General features: G+C 38.9%; 1 protein-coding gene across 1 annotated transcript; it reads left to right on the forward strand.

Annotated features, from left to right (window-relative positions):
• Positions 1-4,150: 4,150 nt before the first annotated feature.
• On the forward strand, positions 4,151-19,839 carry LOC308417572 (membrane-spanning 4-domains subfamily A member 5-like; the record flags this gene model as incomplete). The annotated part of the gene is made up of 5 exons (XM_080912939.1): positions 4,151-4,303; positions 8,653-8,781; positions 10,138-10,194; positions 11,030-11,182; positions 19,735-19,839. 5 exons carry the CDS (start codon positions 4,151-4,153, stop codon positions 19,837-19,839), a joined length of 597 nt encoding a protein of 198 aa, XP_080769065.1.
• Positions 19,840-20,188: the final 349 nt, after the last annotated feature.

Consider the following 20,188-nt stretch of genomic DNA (forward strand, 5'->3'; position numbering starts at 1 on the left):
AGCTTAAAGATAACTTAGACTACCTTAGACTACACTGTCATACACACAGACACACACACACACACACACACACACACACACACACACACACACACACATACAAACACACACAGAAAGAACCAGAGACAGAGAGAATATGCATAAAGACAGCAGAGATCTGAGGAAATATATAAATTCATCAGAGGAAATCAGCCAAAAAGAGAACCACCATAAAAACCTAAGTTTTCAGGTATAAGAGCAATTATTTATAGATTGTTGTTAGGGATTATGCTAGTTTAGTAAATTAGAGGTTGTAGATAATCTCCAATAGCTGAGATTTCACCAGTCTGAAAATTAGATTTCTAGTACCAAGAAAGGTTTCCCTCTTGTTGAATTGGTCTTATATATAATTAGCTTTTAGCTTTTGGTTTTTACCAAGATTTCTGAATTACTACTGTACATTTAGAATTACTGTGTCATACTTATTGTTGATGTGGTTCGTTGGCATCATAGCGTGTTTGGACTGTTGATTACCTCCCTCTTTTGGAAATTTACTTGGTACCTTCTGGATCCATGAAAGCTAGTCAGTCCTCAGGAAAGTGACATTCAAATCAGTTCCAGCTTACTGACAAGTGTAGTCTTCATAGCAAGGAAACTTCTCTTTGCAATAGATAGTCTCTGTCTACAGAAAACCATAATGAATCAAAGTGCAGATTTGTGTAGCACAATCTCAGGGGAAACATATACAAAACAAAACCATATAAGGCTCAGAGAATAATGTGGAAGAGTGGTTAGAATAATTGTAAAAAGCCACATAATTGAGGAGTTTGTTGTGAACTTGTTATATAGTAACATCAGAAGTTATAGTCACAAAGTCTTAGCTATATGATTACCAAACATGAACTGAATGAGGATGGTATCAACTGACATGCCAAACTGAATGAGGTAAGCCCATGATTCCTCAACTTTAAACCAAAAACTATAAGCAATTGAAGGAAGCTGGGAATGGAGGAAGGTCTTTCCCAGAGAAGAGGCACACCAAATGGTTGTCCAAAGATGAATGGTTAGCCTTAAAAACATACATACAAGTGACATTATACAGAACAAACTGGTTATATTTAGAAATATATTCACAATTAGTGAAAGGGGGTCATGAATATTAAGGAGAGCAAGGATAGATAAATATAAGGGAGAGATTAGAGGAAGCAAAGAGGGGGGAGCCATGTTGTGATTGCATTACAATCTAAGAAAATTAAAAATATGACATCCATATTTTGTAATTTCCATTCTCTAAAATTACAAATAAAACTGTGTTGTTTAAATCTTTCAGTCTCAGGTACTTAGATATGGCAGCCCAAACATACTAACGCAAGCCTTTTCATAGAAGGAAGACAGATCAAAGGCATAAAAACAACACTAATCTTTCCTTATAAATCAAATGCTAATTTGTCTTTGACAGCAAGCTCCCTGGTAGTCACAAATAAAGTACTGTACAGGGAGCATCTACATGGGTCTATGACTAGCCAGTGACTAAGGATTAGAAAGTGTTGGTCAGAAGACACAGCCACTGGGGAATCCCTAGTGCTTGCTCTTGGAGGTTCTATTTTTAAAAAAGTTGCCATTTTTATTTTAAAATAATCTATATAGTTTGAAATGCTGCAACATTACTACTTGAAGGTAATACGGCTTCATTCCAATGGCCAGCAGGACAGCACTGTAAAAAGTCCTCCGTAAAAGCAGCAGCTTAGGGTAAACAGAAACCCCAACCACTTTCTCCCTCTCATGTCCCCTTGCAGCTCTCCTAAAATAGCTGAACACATTGGGAGAAATAATGTATTTTTCACAGTCCTTTGTGAAATAAGATCTAGACTCACTGTTTGTGATTTAAAGAGACAGTGACACCCAGAAGATTTGGAGACCTCCAGGCAAAGTATACTTACCGCTGTCCTCTTCTCTGGGGGTTGGATATGGGTCTTTGGAAGAAGAGTATTTTTAATAGAAAGACAAGAAATTTTAAAACAAATAAAAGTAAGCTTCATCTATAGTATGACACAAATGAAAGAACATGGGAATCTTACAACCACCCAGCGAAGACATCAGAGATGAAGCCCTGAACTCAGTCTGACCACTTGCACCATCATAACTTCTCAAGATAGCAACAAAGATAAAAGTTTGATTTAGAAATATTAATGCCTAAAAAATAGTATTCCATCATTCATAAACCACTTTAAGATTAGAGGGCCTCTCGTGAAGAAAGATTCTGTAACATTAAAAAGTAAGATACATAGGTATATGTGAAGCTTTCTAAAGCTGAGCACAGTTATGCCATCCATGTGTGAACACACATAAGATATCTACTAGCAAGCAACCTCCTGTGGTAGGGAACCACTGGACAGTAACACTTGCAGAAACTCATTGTGATACTGTCAAGTTCTTATGGGTAAGCTCATAGATATATATAAGGCTGATAAAGAAGCAGCCTAAATGAACTTTGGAAACAAATCACGATAAAATATTTGAACATAAGAGGTAGGACAGAAATAATATAAGAAGTAGTGCTGACTAATAGCATTTTCTATTAATACTAACATTGACTTACAGACCAAGCACATTATAGTCCACATAATATAATGCCTTTATTATGTCAACAGTCCAAAGAAGACGTGACATGTTTCAATAAATATGTAAACATGAAGAGAGAAGTTAATGGGTAACTTTACCTTGAACCTATAAAAATAGCCATTGGATACATCTATGTAATTCTCAAAGAATAAGCATATTAACTTTTAAAACTGATTTAGGACTGATTCTGGATTTTCATGCTCATTGAGTCCTGTGGTGGAACATGAGAATTAGTTTGAATTAATTAAAACATAAATAAGTTATTTCTCTGTTTATCAGATAGTTATGAAAGTGTTTCCATGATGGAGAAAAAAATTTAAAAGGCCCACAGCAAAGCTGAATCATGGGTAATGAAGGTCATGCAGTGCTTTATAGAAAACATTGATGCAAATAATACTTAACTCAAAGGAAATGAAGCAAACAGCCAAGGATTTCAATGAAAGATGAGTTTTAGCATAGCTCTATGTCCATTTAACCAAATGTAAGAAACACACACTCAAGGAGACACTGACACATGGATGTCACTTTCAGCTAGCAAGAAGCTGGTCTTGACAGAAAATTTAATTAAAGAAGATGTGAGATCAGTAGACAATTATATGTATATGCATACACATATGGCCAACAACATATGGGACAGAGATAACTGTAGCTAGAAGCACTTGCTACTCTTATGTGGAACACACATTGGGCAGCTCAAAATTGCCTGAGACTAGCTTCAGGGGATCTGATGAACTCTTCTGGCCTCTGCATGTACCTTCACACAAATTGCATACATTAACAAAAACATCAGTGTGTGTGCACACACACACACACTTTAAAAAGTAATAAATTATTTCTTCTCATTTATGTTCTTTGGCAGTCAGATCCACTGATAAAGATGCATGACTGAGAATATCCTCACCTATCTAATTCTGTACAACCCACTAGTGGACCATATATGTGTGAGAAAATTTGGCATGGGTTAATAGAACAGTACTGGCCAGAAAAACTAGAAATGTAACTGCCAGAGTACCCACAAAATAAAACTATAGTTCTCTGAAGAACTATGCTTTGGGGTGTTATATAACATAAATCTGCTAAAATGAGATTGACAACAAAGCAGCAGAAGAACTTTTTAAGTGACAGGCAATATGAATAATATGACTGATTAGTTCTAAAGCCTGAAAGGTTTTGTCCTCTCAACATCGGAAATTGAAAAATTAAAGAGTTGGGAACTAAAAGATTTGACTAAAAGGTTAATATATATGAGGTAGTTCTAAGAATGAAGGAGTATGTGACTTGCTCAAGGACACAATATTTTCTGATTAAACCAAGACTACTTAGTCACTTCCTCCAAACCACTACACAGACATGGGCACTTTAATTCTTATCTTTAGGCTCTTGGCCATTCCTGAGATTCTATGACTCTGTGACTTTATGGTTCTATAATTCTAAGCCAGAGTACAACAATGCCAGTGCTCTAGACAGCTTCAGTACAGGAAATGAACATGGTCTAAATAGGAGTACCATCTATAACCTTTTCTTCCACTTAAAACCCAACTATACCATCATGGATTCAAATAATGTGCACAGTCCCATGTTCCTGGTGTTTCCTCCAGAGGTCACCACTCCAGAATACCAGACAAGAGAACACACGGCCATAGTCTACAATTACCAAAACCAAGTGGAAAAATTTCTTATTAGAAAATCGCAGATCTTAGGGGTAAGTACAATATGTCCCTATGTACAATATCTGATGGCACACAATGTCCAATAGGAATCAACTTCATATGTCATTGACACTCAATTCAGAAAGTATGGATTGTGCTTCTACATGAATTTGAACGAGATTCTGTGAATAGGAAAATACAAGATGAATAAATTCAATATTCCTGAACTCTTAAACCACAGCCTCCAAACTAATTCTTTGAAAATTTTCTAGTCAATCTCAGAGAACAGAAGGAAAAGGGACAGCTGAACAGAAGTTAGATTAGATTCTCTCTCTTAGCAAACTACAAAATACACTTTTATGTCTTCCCAGGCAGACCTCAGAACTCATAGTTTTACATGGTGTTCAGATATATGTTTATGCATATAAGTATAAATATTTTTAGAATAGCCTCTTTCATTTTTTTAAATTAAAAAAAAAAAAGTACATCATCATCCTCCAATTTCGCTCTTGGCCTCTCCCCAACTGCTCCCTCTTACACTTGTGGTCTCTTTTTCTTTGTTATTGTTTACATATGTGTGTAAATGCACAAATATATAAATACAACCTTCTGCATTTTGATTGTCAGTACAGTGTTGATGACCCTGTTGATGACTTAGATAATTGATTGGAGGGGGATTATTTCTAGAAAAGTTCAATTCTCCCTTTCTCAGAAATTCTTAGTTGCCTGGAGTCCTTTTTCTAGGGTTGGTTAGATTCTGGCAAACATTCTTTCTCTATTCATCAGCCTGTCATTCCACAAACTTTAATTTTATTTCCCAAACTTTCTTAGGATAATGGACAGGTAAGAAGTAATTCAATATGCTTGAGGTAATAATGTTGCACATGTCTTTGAAAATACTGTGCCCCTTGCCTAGTATCTCATAATGGAAAACAGAAAGTAATCCTTTTCAGGACAAAAAATAAAATAAAATGAAACCAGAAATAAAGACTATTCTGTGGCACATGGGAATAAAAACACTAATGCAATCTGATTCAGCATCTCTTCAAATTTGATAGACTTCAAGCTTGAATGAAAAAGTTTGCTTTAACAGAAACTGAACTTTGCAAGCAACATGCTGGATGCTGCTTTCACAGGGGAAAAAAAAGTTAGTTTTCTTTTTTTTCACTTAGGAAAATAAAGGTTTTATATGAAAATAATAATACCATGAAAATATTAAGAATTATATTTCAATGCAGTATCTAGAGAGATTTTAAATGGTGACAGTGTCATGGGAACCCCACAGTTAGAACAGGTATTCCAGTTAAAAGGAACAGACACATTCCACAATGAATTAGGCATTTCATATGGACTCTGGAGAAATCATGAAATTTCAACAAGTAGAAATAAAATGAGGACACAAAAGCACAAAAGATGCAGAAAGCTCTGGAAGCTAAGAATTGGAAGCATGGGTGGGGGGCGCGGTGGAGGGGAACCTCAAGAGGTCACTCTAGGCTTAAAAGATTTAAGAAGACTAATTAAAGAATCAACTTGCTTGACAAATTCATCACGTCACACCCATACAATAGAACAGTATTCTGTAGTAAAAGACATTAGCTAACAAGCCAAGAGGAAACGTGAAGAGTCTCAGAGTCTCCTGTGCTTATTGTTACATCAAAGAATCTGCGAGTGCTCTAGATGACGATAGGTGATGAGGAATATCCCTATGATATGTGATGAGGAATATCTATCTGTATGATAGGTGATGAGGAATATCTCTATGATATGTGATGAGGAATATCTCTATAATAGGTGATGAGGAATATCTCTATGATAGGTGATGAGGAATATCTCTATGATAGGTGATGGAGGAATATCTCTATGATATGTGATGGAGGAATATCTCTATGATAGGTGATGAGAAATATCTGTAGATAGGTGATGAGGAATATCTCTATGATAGGTGATGGAGGAATATCTCTATGATATGTGATGAGGAATATCTCTATGATAGGTGATGGAGGACTATCTATCTCTATGATAGGTGATAAGGAATATCTCTATGATAGGTGATGAGGAATATCTCTATGATAGATGATGAGCAATATCTCTATGATAGGTGATGGAGGAATATCTCTATGATATGTGATGGAGGAATATCTCCAGATAGGTGATAGAGGAATATCTGTAGATAGGTGATGGTGGAATATCTCTATGATAGGTGATGGAGAAATATCTCTATGATGGGTGATAGAGGAATATCTCTATGATAGGTGATAGAGGAATATCTCTATGATATGTGATGGAGGAATATCTCCAGATAGGTGATAGAGGAATATCTGTAGATCGGTGATGGTGGAATATCTCTATGATAGGTGATGGAGGAATATCTCTAGATAGGTGATGGAGGAATATCTCTAGATAGGTGATGGAGGAATATCTCCAGATAGGTGATAGAGGAATATCTGTAGATAGGTGATGGTGGAATATCTCTATGATAGGTGATGGAGAAATATCTCTATGATGGGTGATGGAGGAATATCTCTATGATAGGTGGTAGAGGAATATCTCTATGATATGTGATGGAGGAATATCTCTAGATAGGTGATAGAGGAATATTTGTAGATAGGTGATGGTGGAATATCTCTATGATAGGTGATGGAGGAATATCTCTATGATAGGTGATGGAGGAATATCTACATAACTACCGACATGTAGGAGAAACATGAAAGCTATGGAAGAAGTAGCCCAGTGTTTGTTACAGGAGGAAAAATGGATAAAAATCAAATATGTAGGTTTTTAATTCTTCTGCCAGATTGCTACTTCTATTTTTACATATATTTTTATTCATTTTTGTGTGTGTACACGGCCATGCACATGCTCAGCACATGTGTAGAGACAGAGATGAACTTCCATGAGTCCATTCTCACCTTTCAGCCATGTGGGTTCCAGGGACTGAACTCAGATTGTCAGGCAAGAACCTTTACTTGCTGAGTCATCCTGCTGGCTGAAGTGTGCATGGTTTCATGAAAAGAGATAATAGAAAAGGTGACGACTCTGGGATTGTTGCCATCGAGAAACTTCAAAAGAACAGATGACTCAAAGACTTAGGCCTAAAAGATGACAGCATCAACAACAGAGAAAAAGAAGTCAGGAAATCAGGCTAAAAGGGAGAGAGTGAACTCATTTTAAGACAAAACGAATGTAAGTTGATAGCGGTATAGGGATAGCAGTACAGTTATAGAGAGGGATAGTCAAGCAGATGTGATGAAAATGCACACAATACCTCTTAGGACGAAGCCACTAAATGTTAATACAGTAACAAAAGAGGTCACCAAGGAAGTGTACTGAAAAGGGTCACAGAGGACACAGCCCCTGGCCATAAGCCTTCTGCTCTTTTTGTCATTCCACCAGGCTTCTAGGACCCATCAACCCACTGCCTAGCATTAATCTCATGGGGAAAATGTGCCTTGCAAGCATAGCACAGGGAGAATAAAGCACAGCCCATGAAGGATGATGCTCTGTACCCGGCAATGCCGCACGGCTCCCAAAGGCTCAAAGGACCATTCACATTCAAGAGTGTTGGGTATAATTTTAAAAACACGCTACTTCCTTTCCAGGTGCTGCAGCCCCTAACCCTAATTCTCTCCTTATGCCCCTTGCTCCAATTGGACCGCAACCATCCACCAACCTGGGAAATCCAGGAGCTGCTGTCCGCACTCCACAGGTCCCTCTCAGCTGCTTCACCAAACCGCCACCTATCAACCCATCTTCTCTCTTTCCCCTCCCCACCTTAGTTCAGCAAAAGAAAAACAGTTTTATTATTTTAAAACTAGACACAAAACACAATTTCTGGGTGCTTGTCAGCTAACTTATTTCAGCCAAGCACAGGTGGCAGAGGCCGGTTCTGGTTACCCTAATGGTCCAAAGTCTGGCCGAAAACGAAAATCCTCTTCCTTCCCTGCATCCCTTCTCTTCCTCTCAGGACCTGGAAATTCCACCTTTTCTTCCCCCTGTTTGCCCAGTAATTAGCTTCTACCTTTATTGACACAACCAACAACCAACTAAGGAATCAGATTTTAGTATTAGCTCCTCCCCTGGTTTCCCTGGGTATCCAGTCGAGGCCAAGCAGATTTAGTAATGTAAGTCAGCGTTCACACGTATGTGCTGATTTTAATGCAACAAGAATAGGACCTGGCAGTTTTTGCTCTTGGCACGGCTGACCCTAAAGTTCGGAGTTAGACTCATTTTCCTCTTAGTAATTATCAGATAGGAGTGGGGCTAAGAAACTGTCAAGGTATATAGTAAAGATTCATTATTCTTCCCTTGGCTATAAAGAAGGTAACTGCCAAATCCTTGAACTAACAACTTAGGTAGAAATAGCCCCATCCCCATGAGTGCTGACTTTCCTCTCTATTTTCAGACCATCCAGATCCTGTTTGGAATCATGAACTTTTCATTTGGAGTTGTTTTCCTTTTCACCTTGGTAAACCCATACCCAAGGTTTCCTTTTATATTTATCTCAGGATATCCTTTCTGGGGCTCTGCTTTGGTGAGTATAATGTATTTAGTTCAATTAAAAGTATGTCAGCCAGGAAAGGTGTTAGTGAATGAACCCTTCGTTATGGAACAAGATAGCTCTGCGTGTGTGAGTCTACGGAAAATGCCACTAAGACATTAACCTCATAGCAGTTAAAGCAAACACTTTGCTCTGTTGAATCACCAGAGTTGGTGGTATCCCATCTTTGGGTCTTGAAATTTGGAGGGAATATTCCTTTGGATTTTATAGTGGTATCATAGTCCATTAATTCATCCGAAATTACTTGCAGCACATGATAGTAAACGGTATTCACAGAGCAAGACAATAAGGATCCAAATTTTAGTAGTGATTATCCTCCAGCAGGCATAATAGCCAATAAGGAAGCATGCCATAAGATCAGCATACTTCTTGCATCCAGGTAGTGTTGCTTCTGATACTGGTGAGCACTTTACTCTGCAGAAAGTGAAGGAGCAGGGATAGCTCCCAAGCGTCTGAGCATAAAGAGATGCTTGTTTAATTGTATGCAATTTCTATTAGCTTAGTACCTACTTAGCATCAGAGAATGGGCAGGGTGGGAGGATTCAGTAGAAGCCAGTTCCCTGTGGCAATTCCTCACAGGTTGTGAGAAATACTGACAGAGGACACAGAAGCTGCTTCCAGGGTCATATCCAGCTGGACCAAGTCTTAAAGAATGAAGAATTATCTAATTAGGTGGAAAGCATCTACAAAGGATAGGAACAAGGGGTGTCTGGGTAAAAAGGGAGGAAGGCTTCATTGTCACAGGGTCTGGGAGAGCATTCTCTATAATGAATCTGGAGGAAAAGGCAGGAAATTTAAACACAGCTGGGCTGAACTCAGATTTTGTTTCTGCTGGACAATGAGGCTGCCATATCTGACCCACCTTCATGAAAACTAGTGTGTGTGGTTTCTTTTCTTCTTGTTTTTTTAAACTATCAGTCTGCTGGCTGAAATTGTGCCTTAAGCTTTCGTCCAACAGAATAAACTGGTTGGTCTATGATAACTAAATGGCCTTAGTGCTCATAAACTGATGGCACTGGGCATTTGGAAGCTGAGTCATGATACCAATAACAGATCACCAGCAGGAAAATGGATAAGGATATGAAAGCAGTAAGACAGAAACATCCTTTTGTTCAAAGAGGTGGCTCAGCCTAAAGATGCAGCCTTTGTTCCACTGCTCTGTGAGGTGATTCACCCTTCTCATTTCCCTGGGGTCTCTGTGAGCCTAGAAGGAAGGCACAGGAAAGAAGTGGTCAGAGACCTGACGTGAAAGACCCTCAGCATCATCTTATAAAGTCCATCATTAGGATATTTATTCTTTATTCTTTTTTTTTTTTTTTTTTTTGGTAGTTCATTAACTCTGGGGCCTTTATGATTGCGCTGAGAAGAAAATCTACAGAGACTCTGGTGAGCCCTATGTCTACTTTATTAAAAATTGTAACTGTTGAATAATTTTCCTAGCTTTGAAAATCATCAGAATCAGAAGCCATTCATATTGGGACACTTTCACAGTGATCATGTCAGTCTTATGTTCTACATGAGGATATTGAAGCACAAAACTACAGAGTGACTCTGTCCTTGGTCCCCAGCTGTTAATGCAGAGTAGGTCTCAGTAATCTAGTCATGCATTCATTGATTCTTTTCGATGACTAGTAGTTTTGGTGACTACTGGGCACCTGTTTTAACAGTCTATTGCTTGCCTCACAGAAAAAGCACAGAATACACAATTTAATTAAATTACAAGCAGATTCCAGATGTAAAGACTACATTGCTGATCTATGTATAATTGTTAGAGTATCCTATCCTATGTGTTTGTCTTTATTTATTAGATATGTATATGAGGGTACATTTCCACGCACGGTGTACCTATGGAGATCAGAAGATAATTTAAGACATGTTTCTCTCCTACTATGTGACTCCTTTGGATAGAACTCAGGTTTTCCGGTGGTAGGTGCCTTTATCTGCTGAAACATCTCACCAGTTCTAAAAGTTTATAATTTTTAGAGAGGTGTAAAAGTGATGGAGAAATGTAGTGTTAAGTTAAACACAGTCTTTAAATGAGCATACTACCTCTATTTGAAGTTAACGCAGACACAGAATGAGTTGTTGATGTGGAAAATATATATGTATATGTGGTTTCTTGGCATTGTGAAAATCCATCTCTCTAGTCTTCCGTCCCTACTGATCTATCTGTGAAACAAGGCAGGCCTAAGTCTTTTGTTATTTTCTGATTCTGTTGCAGATGAAAATGAGCCAGGTGATGAATTTACTTAGTGCCCTGGGAGCAGCAGCTGGAATCATTCTCCTGATATTTGGTTTCCTTCTAGATGGAGAATTCATCTGTGGCTATTCTCCAGATGATATGCAGTGTGGTGCTGTTACCATTCTATTTGTTGTAAGTATCCTGTGCCATTTCTAGAGTGAGAAGCAGACCGTTTAAACAAAAAGGTTATCACCCAGTCAGCACCATCCAGACAATATTATAGAGACATGTGTATTTACTTTTGCTCATTCAAGAGCCCATTGTATTAAACCAGCATTATACCATGCATTGTATAATAGAACAATAAATGCTCAAAACTTATAAAAAGTATAAAACATCAAGTAACTAAGAATATTATAAATATAAAATGATTCTAAAAGACAAAGGCTTAGCAGCGTCCTCATGATTCATAGTTCCCAGTGTTCATTATAATTGTGCCTATGTTTTTTTCCTTACAACTTTATTTTTTTTAAAAAAGAGAGATACATGTACAAATTTTAAGAGCATTTTGAAATAAAACTATATGAATATATTTTTGTCGGTACTTGATTTATTTAAAGGTTTGATAGTATGCATTGAAATCTTACTAGTTACCATAAACATAAGGTACATGTTAAACAAAACATAACATGAAAATAGTCAAAGTTTTCTTGGTATGTATAGATTGAACATAATGATTTTTAAATAACAAAAATTGCCACAAGGCTATCTTGTTAGCTCTTGAGTTATTAATGATTTACAGTCTAGGTGTACCCCACTCTGAGTAGGTACTATACAATTGTTGTTGCTTTTTTTTCTAAGGACTGAGGTTTCCATTTTTTGTTCTTTTTTGAGTTTCATTAGATCTATGAGTTGTTATTTGAATATTTAGATCTTTCTGGGGCTAGTATACAATTATCAGTGACTGTGTATAATTTCTGCTCTTTTGTGACTGGGTTGGCTCACTCAGGATGATATTCTCTAGATGCATCCATTTTCCTAGGGATTTCATAAAGTCATTGTTTCTAATACCTGAGTAGTACTCCATTGTGCAAACATACCACAATTTATGTATCCATTCATCTACTGAAGGACATCTGGGTTCTTTCCAGCTTATGGCTATTATAAATAAAGCTTCTATGAACATGATGGAGCATGTGTGCTTATTGTATCTTAGAGCATCTTGGGGTATATGCCCAGGAGTAGAATAACTGGGTCTTCAGGTAGGACTATGTCCAATTTTCTGAGGAACTGCCATACTGATTTCCAGACTGGTTGTTCCAGCTTAAAACCCCACCAACCGTGGAGGAGTGTTCCTCTTTCTCCACATCTTGGCCAGCATCTGCTGTCATCTGAGTTTTTGATCTTAGCCATTCTAACTGGTGTGAGGTAGAATTTCAGGGTTGTTTTGATTTGCATTTCCCTGATGACTAGGAATATTGAGCAGTTCCTTAGATGCTTCTCAGCCATTTGATATTCCTCAATTGAGAATTCTTTGTTTAGCTCTGTACCCCCATTTTTTAAATAGGATTGTTTGATTCTTTGGAGTCTAACTTCTTGAGTTGTTTGTATATATTAGATATTAGACCTTTATCAGATGTGTGATTGGTAAAGATCTTTTCCAAATCTGTAGGCTGCTGATTTGTTTTCTTGACAGGGGCCATAATAAGCCTTACAGAAACTTTGCAATCTCATTAAGTCCTTTTTCTCAATCCTTGATCTTAGAGCACAAGCCATTGGTGTTCTGTTCAGTAAATTTTCCCCTGTGCCTATGTGTTCTAAGGTTTTCCCCACTTTCTCTTCTAATACTTTCAGTGTACCTGGCTTAATGTGGAGATCTTTGATCGACTTACACTTGAGCTTTGTACAAGGAGATAAGAAAGGGTATATTTTCATTCTTCTGCATGCTGACTCAAATTGAACCAACACCATTTGTTGAAGAGGCTATCCTTTTTCCACTGAATGTTTTCAGCTGCTTTGCCAAAAATAAAGTGAAAATATGTGTGAGAGTTCATTTATGGATCTTCTACTCTGTTCCATTGATCTACCTTCCTATCTCTAAACCAGTGCCATGCAGTTTTTAACAGAACTGTCTTGTAATATAGCTTAAGGTCAGAGATGGTGATTCCTGCAAATGTTTTCTTGTTGTTGAAAATAGATTTCACTATTCTAGGTTTTTTTGTTATTCCAGATAAATTTGCAAATTGTTCTTTCCAACTCTATGAAGAATTGAGTTGGAATTTCAATAGGGATTGCATTGAATCTGTACATTGCTTTTGGTAAGACGGTCATTTTTACAATGTTGATCCTTCCAATCGATGAGCATGGGAGATCTTTCCATTTTCTGAGATCTTATTTAATTTCCTTCTTGTATATTGCTTTTATTATGTTTAGGTATGGGCCTTGGATTCCTGCTCTTTCCAAGATGTTTAACATGAAGGGTGCTGAATTTTGTCACCATTTAGTGAGATGACCTTGTGCTTTTTTCTTTGAGTTTGTTTATATGGTGGATTACATTGAAGGATTTTCATATATTAAACCATCCCAGCATGCCAGGGATGAAGCCTACTTAATCATAATGAATGATCATTTTGATATGTTCTTGGATTCAGTTTACAAGAATTTTGTTGAATATTTTTGCACCAATGTTCATAAGGGAGATTGGTCTGGTGTTCTCTTTCTTTGTAGGGTCTTTGTGTGGTTTAGGAACAAAAGTTATTGTGGCTTCGAAGAATGAGTTGTGTAGTGTTCCATCTGACACTATTTTGTGGAATAGTTTGGAGAGTATTGGTATTAGGTTGTCAATAAATTTCTGATAGAATTCTGCACTAAACCCACCTGGTCCTGGGCATTTTTTGGTTCAGAGACTTTTGATGACTGCTTCTATTTCTTTAGGTGTTATCGGATTACTTAGATGGTTTATCTGGTCCTGATTTTACTTTGTTATCTGGTACCTGTCTAGGAATTCATCCATTTTCTCCAGATTTTCCAGTTTTGTTGAGTATAGGCTTTTGTAGTAGGATCTGATGATTTCTTGAATTTAATCAGTTTCAGTTGTTATGTCTCCACTTTCATTTCTGATCTTGTTAATTTGGATACTCCCTTTTTGCCCTCTAGTTAATCTGGCTAAGGGTTTATCAATCTTGTTAATTTTCTCAAAGAACTAGTTCTTGGTTTTGTTGATTCTTTGAATGGTTCTTTTTGTTTCTATTTGGTTAATTCCTGCTCTGAGTTTGATTATTTTCTCCCATCTAATCCTCTTGAGTGTATCTGCTTCTTTATGTTCTAGAGCTTACAATTGTGCTGTCAAGTTGCTAGTGTATAGTCTCTCCAGTTTCTTTTTGAAGGCACTCAGAGCTATGAGTTTTTCTCTCAGTGCTGCTTTCATTGAATCCCATAGGTTTGGGTATGTTGTGCTTCATTTTCATTAAATTCTAGAAAATCTTTCATTTCTTTCTTTATTTCTTCTTTGACCATGCTATTGTTGAGAGCATTGTTAAGCTTCTATGTGTATGTGGGCTTTTTGTTGGCTTTGTTGTTATTAAAGACTAAAAATAGTCCATGGTGATCTGATAGAATGCATGGGAGTATTTCAATCTTCTTATATTTATTAAGGATCGTTTTGTGACCAACTATATCATCAATTTTGAAAAAGGGTACCAGAAGATTCTGAGAAGAAAGTGTATTCTTTTGTTTTATGATGAAATGTTCTGTTGATATCTGTTAATTCCAATTGGTTCATAATCTCTACTAGTTTCACTCCATCTTTGTTCAGTTTATGCTTCCATAATTTCTCCATTGATAATGGGGTGAAGTCTCCCACTTTTATTGTGTGTGGTACAATGCATGTTTTGAGCTTTAGTAGGGTTTCTTTTATGAATATGGGTGCTCTTGTATTTGGAGCATATGTGTTAAGGATTGAGAATTCATCCTGACAAACTTTCCCTGTAATAAGTAAAAAGTGTCCTTCCTTATCTTTTTACATAACTTTTGGTTGAAATCTACTTTATTCGATATTAGAATGGCTTCTCCAGCTTGTTACTTGGGGCTTTTTGCTTAGAAGTTTTTTTTCCCACCCTTTTACTCTGAGATAGTGTCTGTCTTTGTCTCTGAGATAAGTTTCCTGTATGCAGCAAAATGCTGGATTCTGTTTATGTATCCAGTCTGATAGTCTATGTCTTTTTATTGGGGAATTGAGTACATTTATGTTAACAAATATTAAATATATTGTTGTTTCCTGCTATTTTTGCTGTTAGAGGTAGAATTATGTCTGTGTGTCTTTCTTCTTTTGGTTTCCTTGCTTAGTTATTTTCTTGCTTTTTCTAGGATGTAGTTTCCTTCCTTGTATTGGGTTTTCCATCTATTATTCTTTGTAGGGCTGGATTTGTGTTCAGATATTGTGTAAATTTAGTTTTTTTCTGGAATATCTTTGTCTCTCCATCTATGGTGATTGAGAGTTTTGCTGGATATAGTAACCTGGGCTGACATTTGTGTTCTTTTAGTGTCTGTATGATGTCCAGGATCTTCTAACTTTCCTAGTCTCTGTTATAAGTCAGGTATAATTCTGATTGGTCTTCCTTTATATGTTACATGTCCTTTTCCCCTTAGTGCTTTTAGTATTCTTTCTTTGTTTGAACACTTACTGTTTTGATTATTATATAATGGGAAGAGTTTCTGAACTGGTCCAATCTATTTGTGGTTCTGTAGGTTTCTTTTGTGCTCATGGTCATCTCATGATTATGTTGAAGATATTTACTGTGCCTTTTAGTTGATATTCCTCACCTTCTTCTATTCCTCTTATCCTTAAGTTTGGTCCTGGATCTACTGTACATTTTGGGTTAGGAGCTTTCTGGTTTTTGCATCTTCTCTGACTGTTTTGTCTATGTATTTTGTCTCAGCCTCGGAGATTCTCTCTTCCATCTCTTGTGGTCTGTTGGTGATGCTTGCATCTGTGACTCCTGATTTTTTTTTTTTTTTTTTAGGTTTTCTATCTCCAGGGTTTTCTCTTTTGTGTTTTCTTTATTGTTTCTATTTCCATTTTCAATTTTTTCATCTCTTTGGTTGTGTTTTCCTTTAGTTTTTTGAGGGATTTTTGTTTTTCCTCTTTAAAAGTTTCTACTTGTTTATGTGTGTCCTCCTGTGATTGTTTAAGGGAGTCTATTCACATGCTTCTCAAAAATCTCTATCATCACCATGAAGTATGATTTCAAGTCTGAGTCTTTTTTTTCTGGAGTGTTTGTCAATCCACTGCTTGCTGTGGTGGGAGAGCTGGGTTCTGATGTTGCCAGGTGGTTTTGGTTTCCATTGCTTAAGATCTTTTGTTTTCCTCTTGCCATCTTGTTATCTGTGATTATACGTGGTCTTGTTGTCAGTGACTGGCACCTTTCTCTCCTTTAGATCTGAAGGCCCATGGCCTCAGGAAGAAAATTGCTTCTGAGTGTTCAGTTTTTTGTGGGCAAGCAGAGAGTTCTGGCGGCAGTGACTCACTCTGTCTTTGCAGGCTCAGGTGTGGGAGCTCTCATGAGGCTGTTCTAGGTGACCTCTGCCCACAGGTCCTGAGTACTACTGGCAGGTACCTGGCTCTTTCTCTAGGCCAAAACAGACCCTTTTCCAGATAGCACAGTACTCTCTGTTCCCTGAGAATTTTGCTTTCCCTGGGCCTATGTGCCAGGCTTCCCTCTGGTCCAGGTGTAAGAGGGCCTGTAGATCTGATGATCTTCAAGCATTGCCTGTCCTGGGCAGATCCTGATTTCCACTGACAATGGCCTGGGCCTTACTGTGAGCTGGAAAGGAACCTTTTCCACAAGCACTGCCAAGCACTCTCGGTGCTCTAGTTACTCACAGCCTAATCTCACCAGGCCTGTGCCCCCAGGTCTCTGTTGGTCCAGATGGAAAAGAGCCTGTGCGTTTAGTCGGTGAGCACAGGTTTTCCGAGCGGATCCCAAGTCCCCCTGACAGAGGCCCAGCCCTTACTGTGGGCCAGAGGGGCACCTTTTCCGCCAGCACAGCCTAGCCCTCTCTACGCTTTGGTTACTCACAGTGCAATCTCACCAGGTCTGTGTCCCCAGATCTCTGCTGGTCCAGGTGGAAAAGGGCCTGTGCATTTAGTCCTGTCTATGGTTTTTATTTCGTTTTAATATATAGGTTTAATTTCTGTTAAAAAATATGGTAGATTGAAATTAGACATTTCTGTTCTGTCCAAAATACTATGATCATTGGTGTGAAATAATGTAAGATAGTATGAATAAATCAATATATAAAAATGACAGTCAAGTAGGCATAGTAAAGATTGGTAACACAACATACAGATACTGACATCCAAACATTGGACTGAGGTCAGAGACCCCTATGGAAGAGTTAAGGGAAGGATTTAAGGAGCTAAAGGAGATGGTAACCCCATAAGAAAACCAACAGTGTCAACAAACCTGCACGCCTGGGAGCTCCCAGAGACTAAGCCATGAACCAAAGAGTACACACAGTTTTGTCTGAGGTCCCTGGCAACATGTAGTAGAGGACTGCCTTGTTGGTCCTCAGTGGGAGAAGGTGTGCCTAATCCTGTAGAGACTTGATACGCCATTGAATGGGGTGCCTGGAATTGGGGCACCATCTCAGAGGCAAAGGGGTGGGGAGATAGAGAAGAACTCTGGGAAGGGAACCATTATTTGGGATATAAATAAATTCATTTTTAAAATTTAGTTCATCTCCCTGTGCCCCCAACAAAATGTTTCAACTTGCTTTCTCTCTATCAAGAGTCTGGGAATTTATTAATCAATGTAATCAGCATTCATTAGGATTCAGTCAGAAGCTTCCAGGCTGCATTCAAGGATTAACGAGGAAGTGAGATAGCAGGGAGGAGCATGGCAAAACTACATCATAATCTTAGAGGAACAACATCCATGAACATAAAAGGCACACAGAGATCTCAGCCTAATATTATCTCCACCGCACTTAAATTACCTGTATAAATACATGTATTATGAGAACACTGCTGCAGCATTACTCACAGCCAAACAAAAACAACAGGAAAGAAAACCACAGAAAAGTTAAGGAAATAAATCAGTTCCTGTAACAGAAGTGTAAAGTATAAAATTACACCATGACATACATAATCTCAAATATCATTAAGGTACAATAGACAAATATAGCAAAGAACAGACTGTTGATCACATGAACTTTTGCAATGGCAATAAAAGGATCTGTTCCTAGAAGCCACACTTTTACTGGCCAGATGTACATGGCTGGGTATGTGTGCTTTTAGCCACTGGTGCTACTGGTACTTTAAAAGTCTTCTGCACCACTGGAAAGAACTGAATGTTGCCTTTAGCCTCAGTTTCTTTTTGTGTCCCTTGTTCTCTGTGTTGCTCTTTTTATGGAGTAGCAGTTTCCTTTCTTCCCTCATTTTTCTTTCTTTTCCTATTTTTGTCCTTGCCATTTTCCTATCTCTTGACTTTCTTCTTTGTCCTTCAAGAGACTACCTTTCTGGTATGCATTCCTACATGTAGGCTGTAGCTATGAAATGGAGAACTTCTTACATATAACTTAGCAAAAGACCTGTCTGATTTTTCTTAAACAATTTGCAATGCTATGCTACCCTAGTATATGCTATCTTTCCTATGCTGTCCTCTACTGTGCTCCCCTGACCTGTCCTGTGCTGTCCTCACCTGTCCTGTGCTGTGCTGTCCTGTCCTGTCCTGTGCTGTCCTGTCCTGTCCTGTGCTGTCCTGTGCTGTCCTGTCCTGTCCTGTGTTGTCCTGTGCTGTGCTGTCCTGTTCTGTCCTGTGCTGCCCTATCCTGTCCTGTGCTGTGCTGTGCTGTCCTGTGCTGTCCTGTGCTGTGTTGTCCTGTGCTGTCCTGTGCTGTGCTGTCCAGTGCTGTCCTGTCCTGTCCTGTGCTGTCCTGTGCTGTGCTGTCCTGTCCTGTGCTGTCCTGTGCTGTGCTGTCCTGTGCTGTCCTGTCCTGTGCTGTCCTGTCCTGTCCTGTGCTGTCCTGTCCTGCCCTGTGCTGTCCTGTCCTATGCTGTCCTGTGCTGTCCTGTGCTGTCCTGTGCTGTCCTGTCCTGCCCTGTGCTGTCCTGTGCTGTCCTGTCCTGTCCTGTCCTGTGCTGTCCTGTCCTGTGCTGTCCTGTCCTGTCCTGTGCTGTGCTGTCCTGTCCTGTCCTGTGCTATGCTGTCCTGTCCTGTGCTGTCCTGTCCTGTCCTGTGCTGTCCTGTGCTGGCCTGTCCTGTGCTGTCCTGTGCTGTCCTGTCCTGTCCTGTGCTGTCCTGTCCTGCCCTGTCCTGTGCTGTCCTGTCCTGTGCTGTCCTGTGCTGTCCTGTGCTGGCCTGTCCTGTGCTGTCCTGTGCTGTCCTGTCCTGTCCTGTGCTGTCCTGTCCTGTCCTGTCCTGTGCTGTCCTGTCCTGTGCTGTCCTGTCCTGTCCTGTGCTGTCCTGTGCTGTCCTGTCCTGTGCTGTCCTGTCCTGTGCTGTCCTGTCCTGTCCTGTGCTGTCCTGTGTTGTGCTGTCCTGTGCTGTCCTGTCCTGTCCTGTGCTGTGCTGTCCTGTGTTGTGCTGTGTGTGCTGTGCTGTGTTGGTTCTTCTTATATTCCCATTACCTTTCACTTTGAGAGGTGAAAGTTTATAATGTGGTAATGGTGTGATGACTTCATGATGATCAGAAAATCCATCACTGTCCTGATCTAATGACTTTGTTGTTTCTCTCTGTTGCAGGGGATTTTGATTATGTTGATGATCCTCAGCATTGCTGAACTGTTCATCTCCCTCCTTTCCTCACTTTTGGGATGCTTCTCAGAAGAAAGTGAGGGATGCTGTTGAATAGCACTGTACAAGTAAAAATGCAAAATGATACAACTCAGAGGCCAGTCCTGCTTATGAGACAGAGGCAACACACATACACACTTAAAGTTTACAATTATTTAAAGCAAAATGGGTTGGAGTGATTCATAGGGCACCATTTTGGCTGGTGAAACCCATTCTGCTCCCCAATAGTGGCATTTCTTCCTTCAATAGAATGATTACCTTAGTGTAATCACCCCCTCTTGCTCATTGTAGCATGGCCACTTTATAAGCAAAGATATGAACCAAAGCTCAGGGGTGACCAATGTATATGGCTTTGCTACTCGTGACAGTCTCCTGATGAGTCTTCTAAGAGACTCTATACAAG

Source organism: Micromys minutus (genome assembly GCF_963924665.1).
Source record: "Micromys minutus genome assembly, chromosome: 2".
NCBI classification, from domain to species: Eukaryota; Metazoa; Chordata; class Mammalia; order Rodentia; family Muridae; genus Micromys; species Micromys minutus.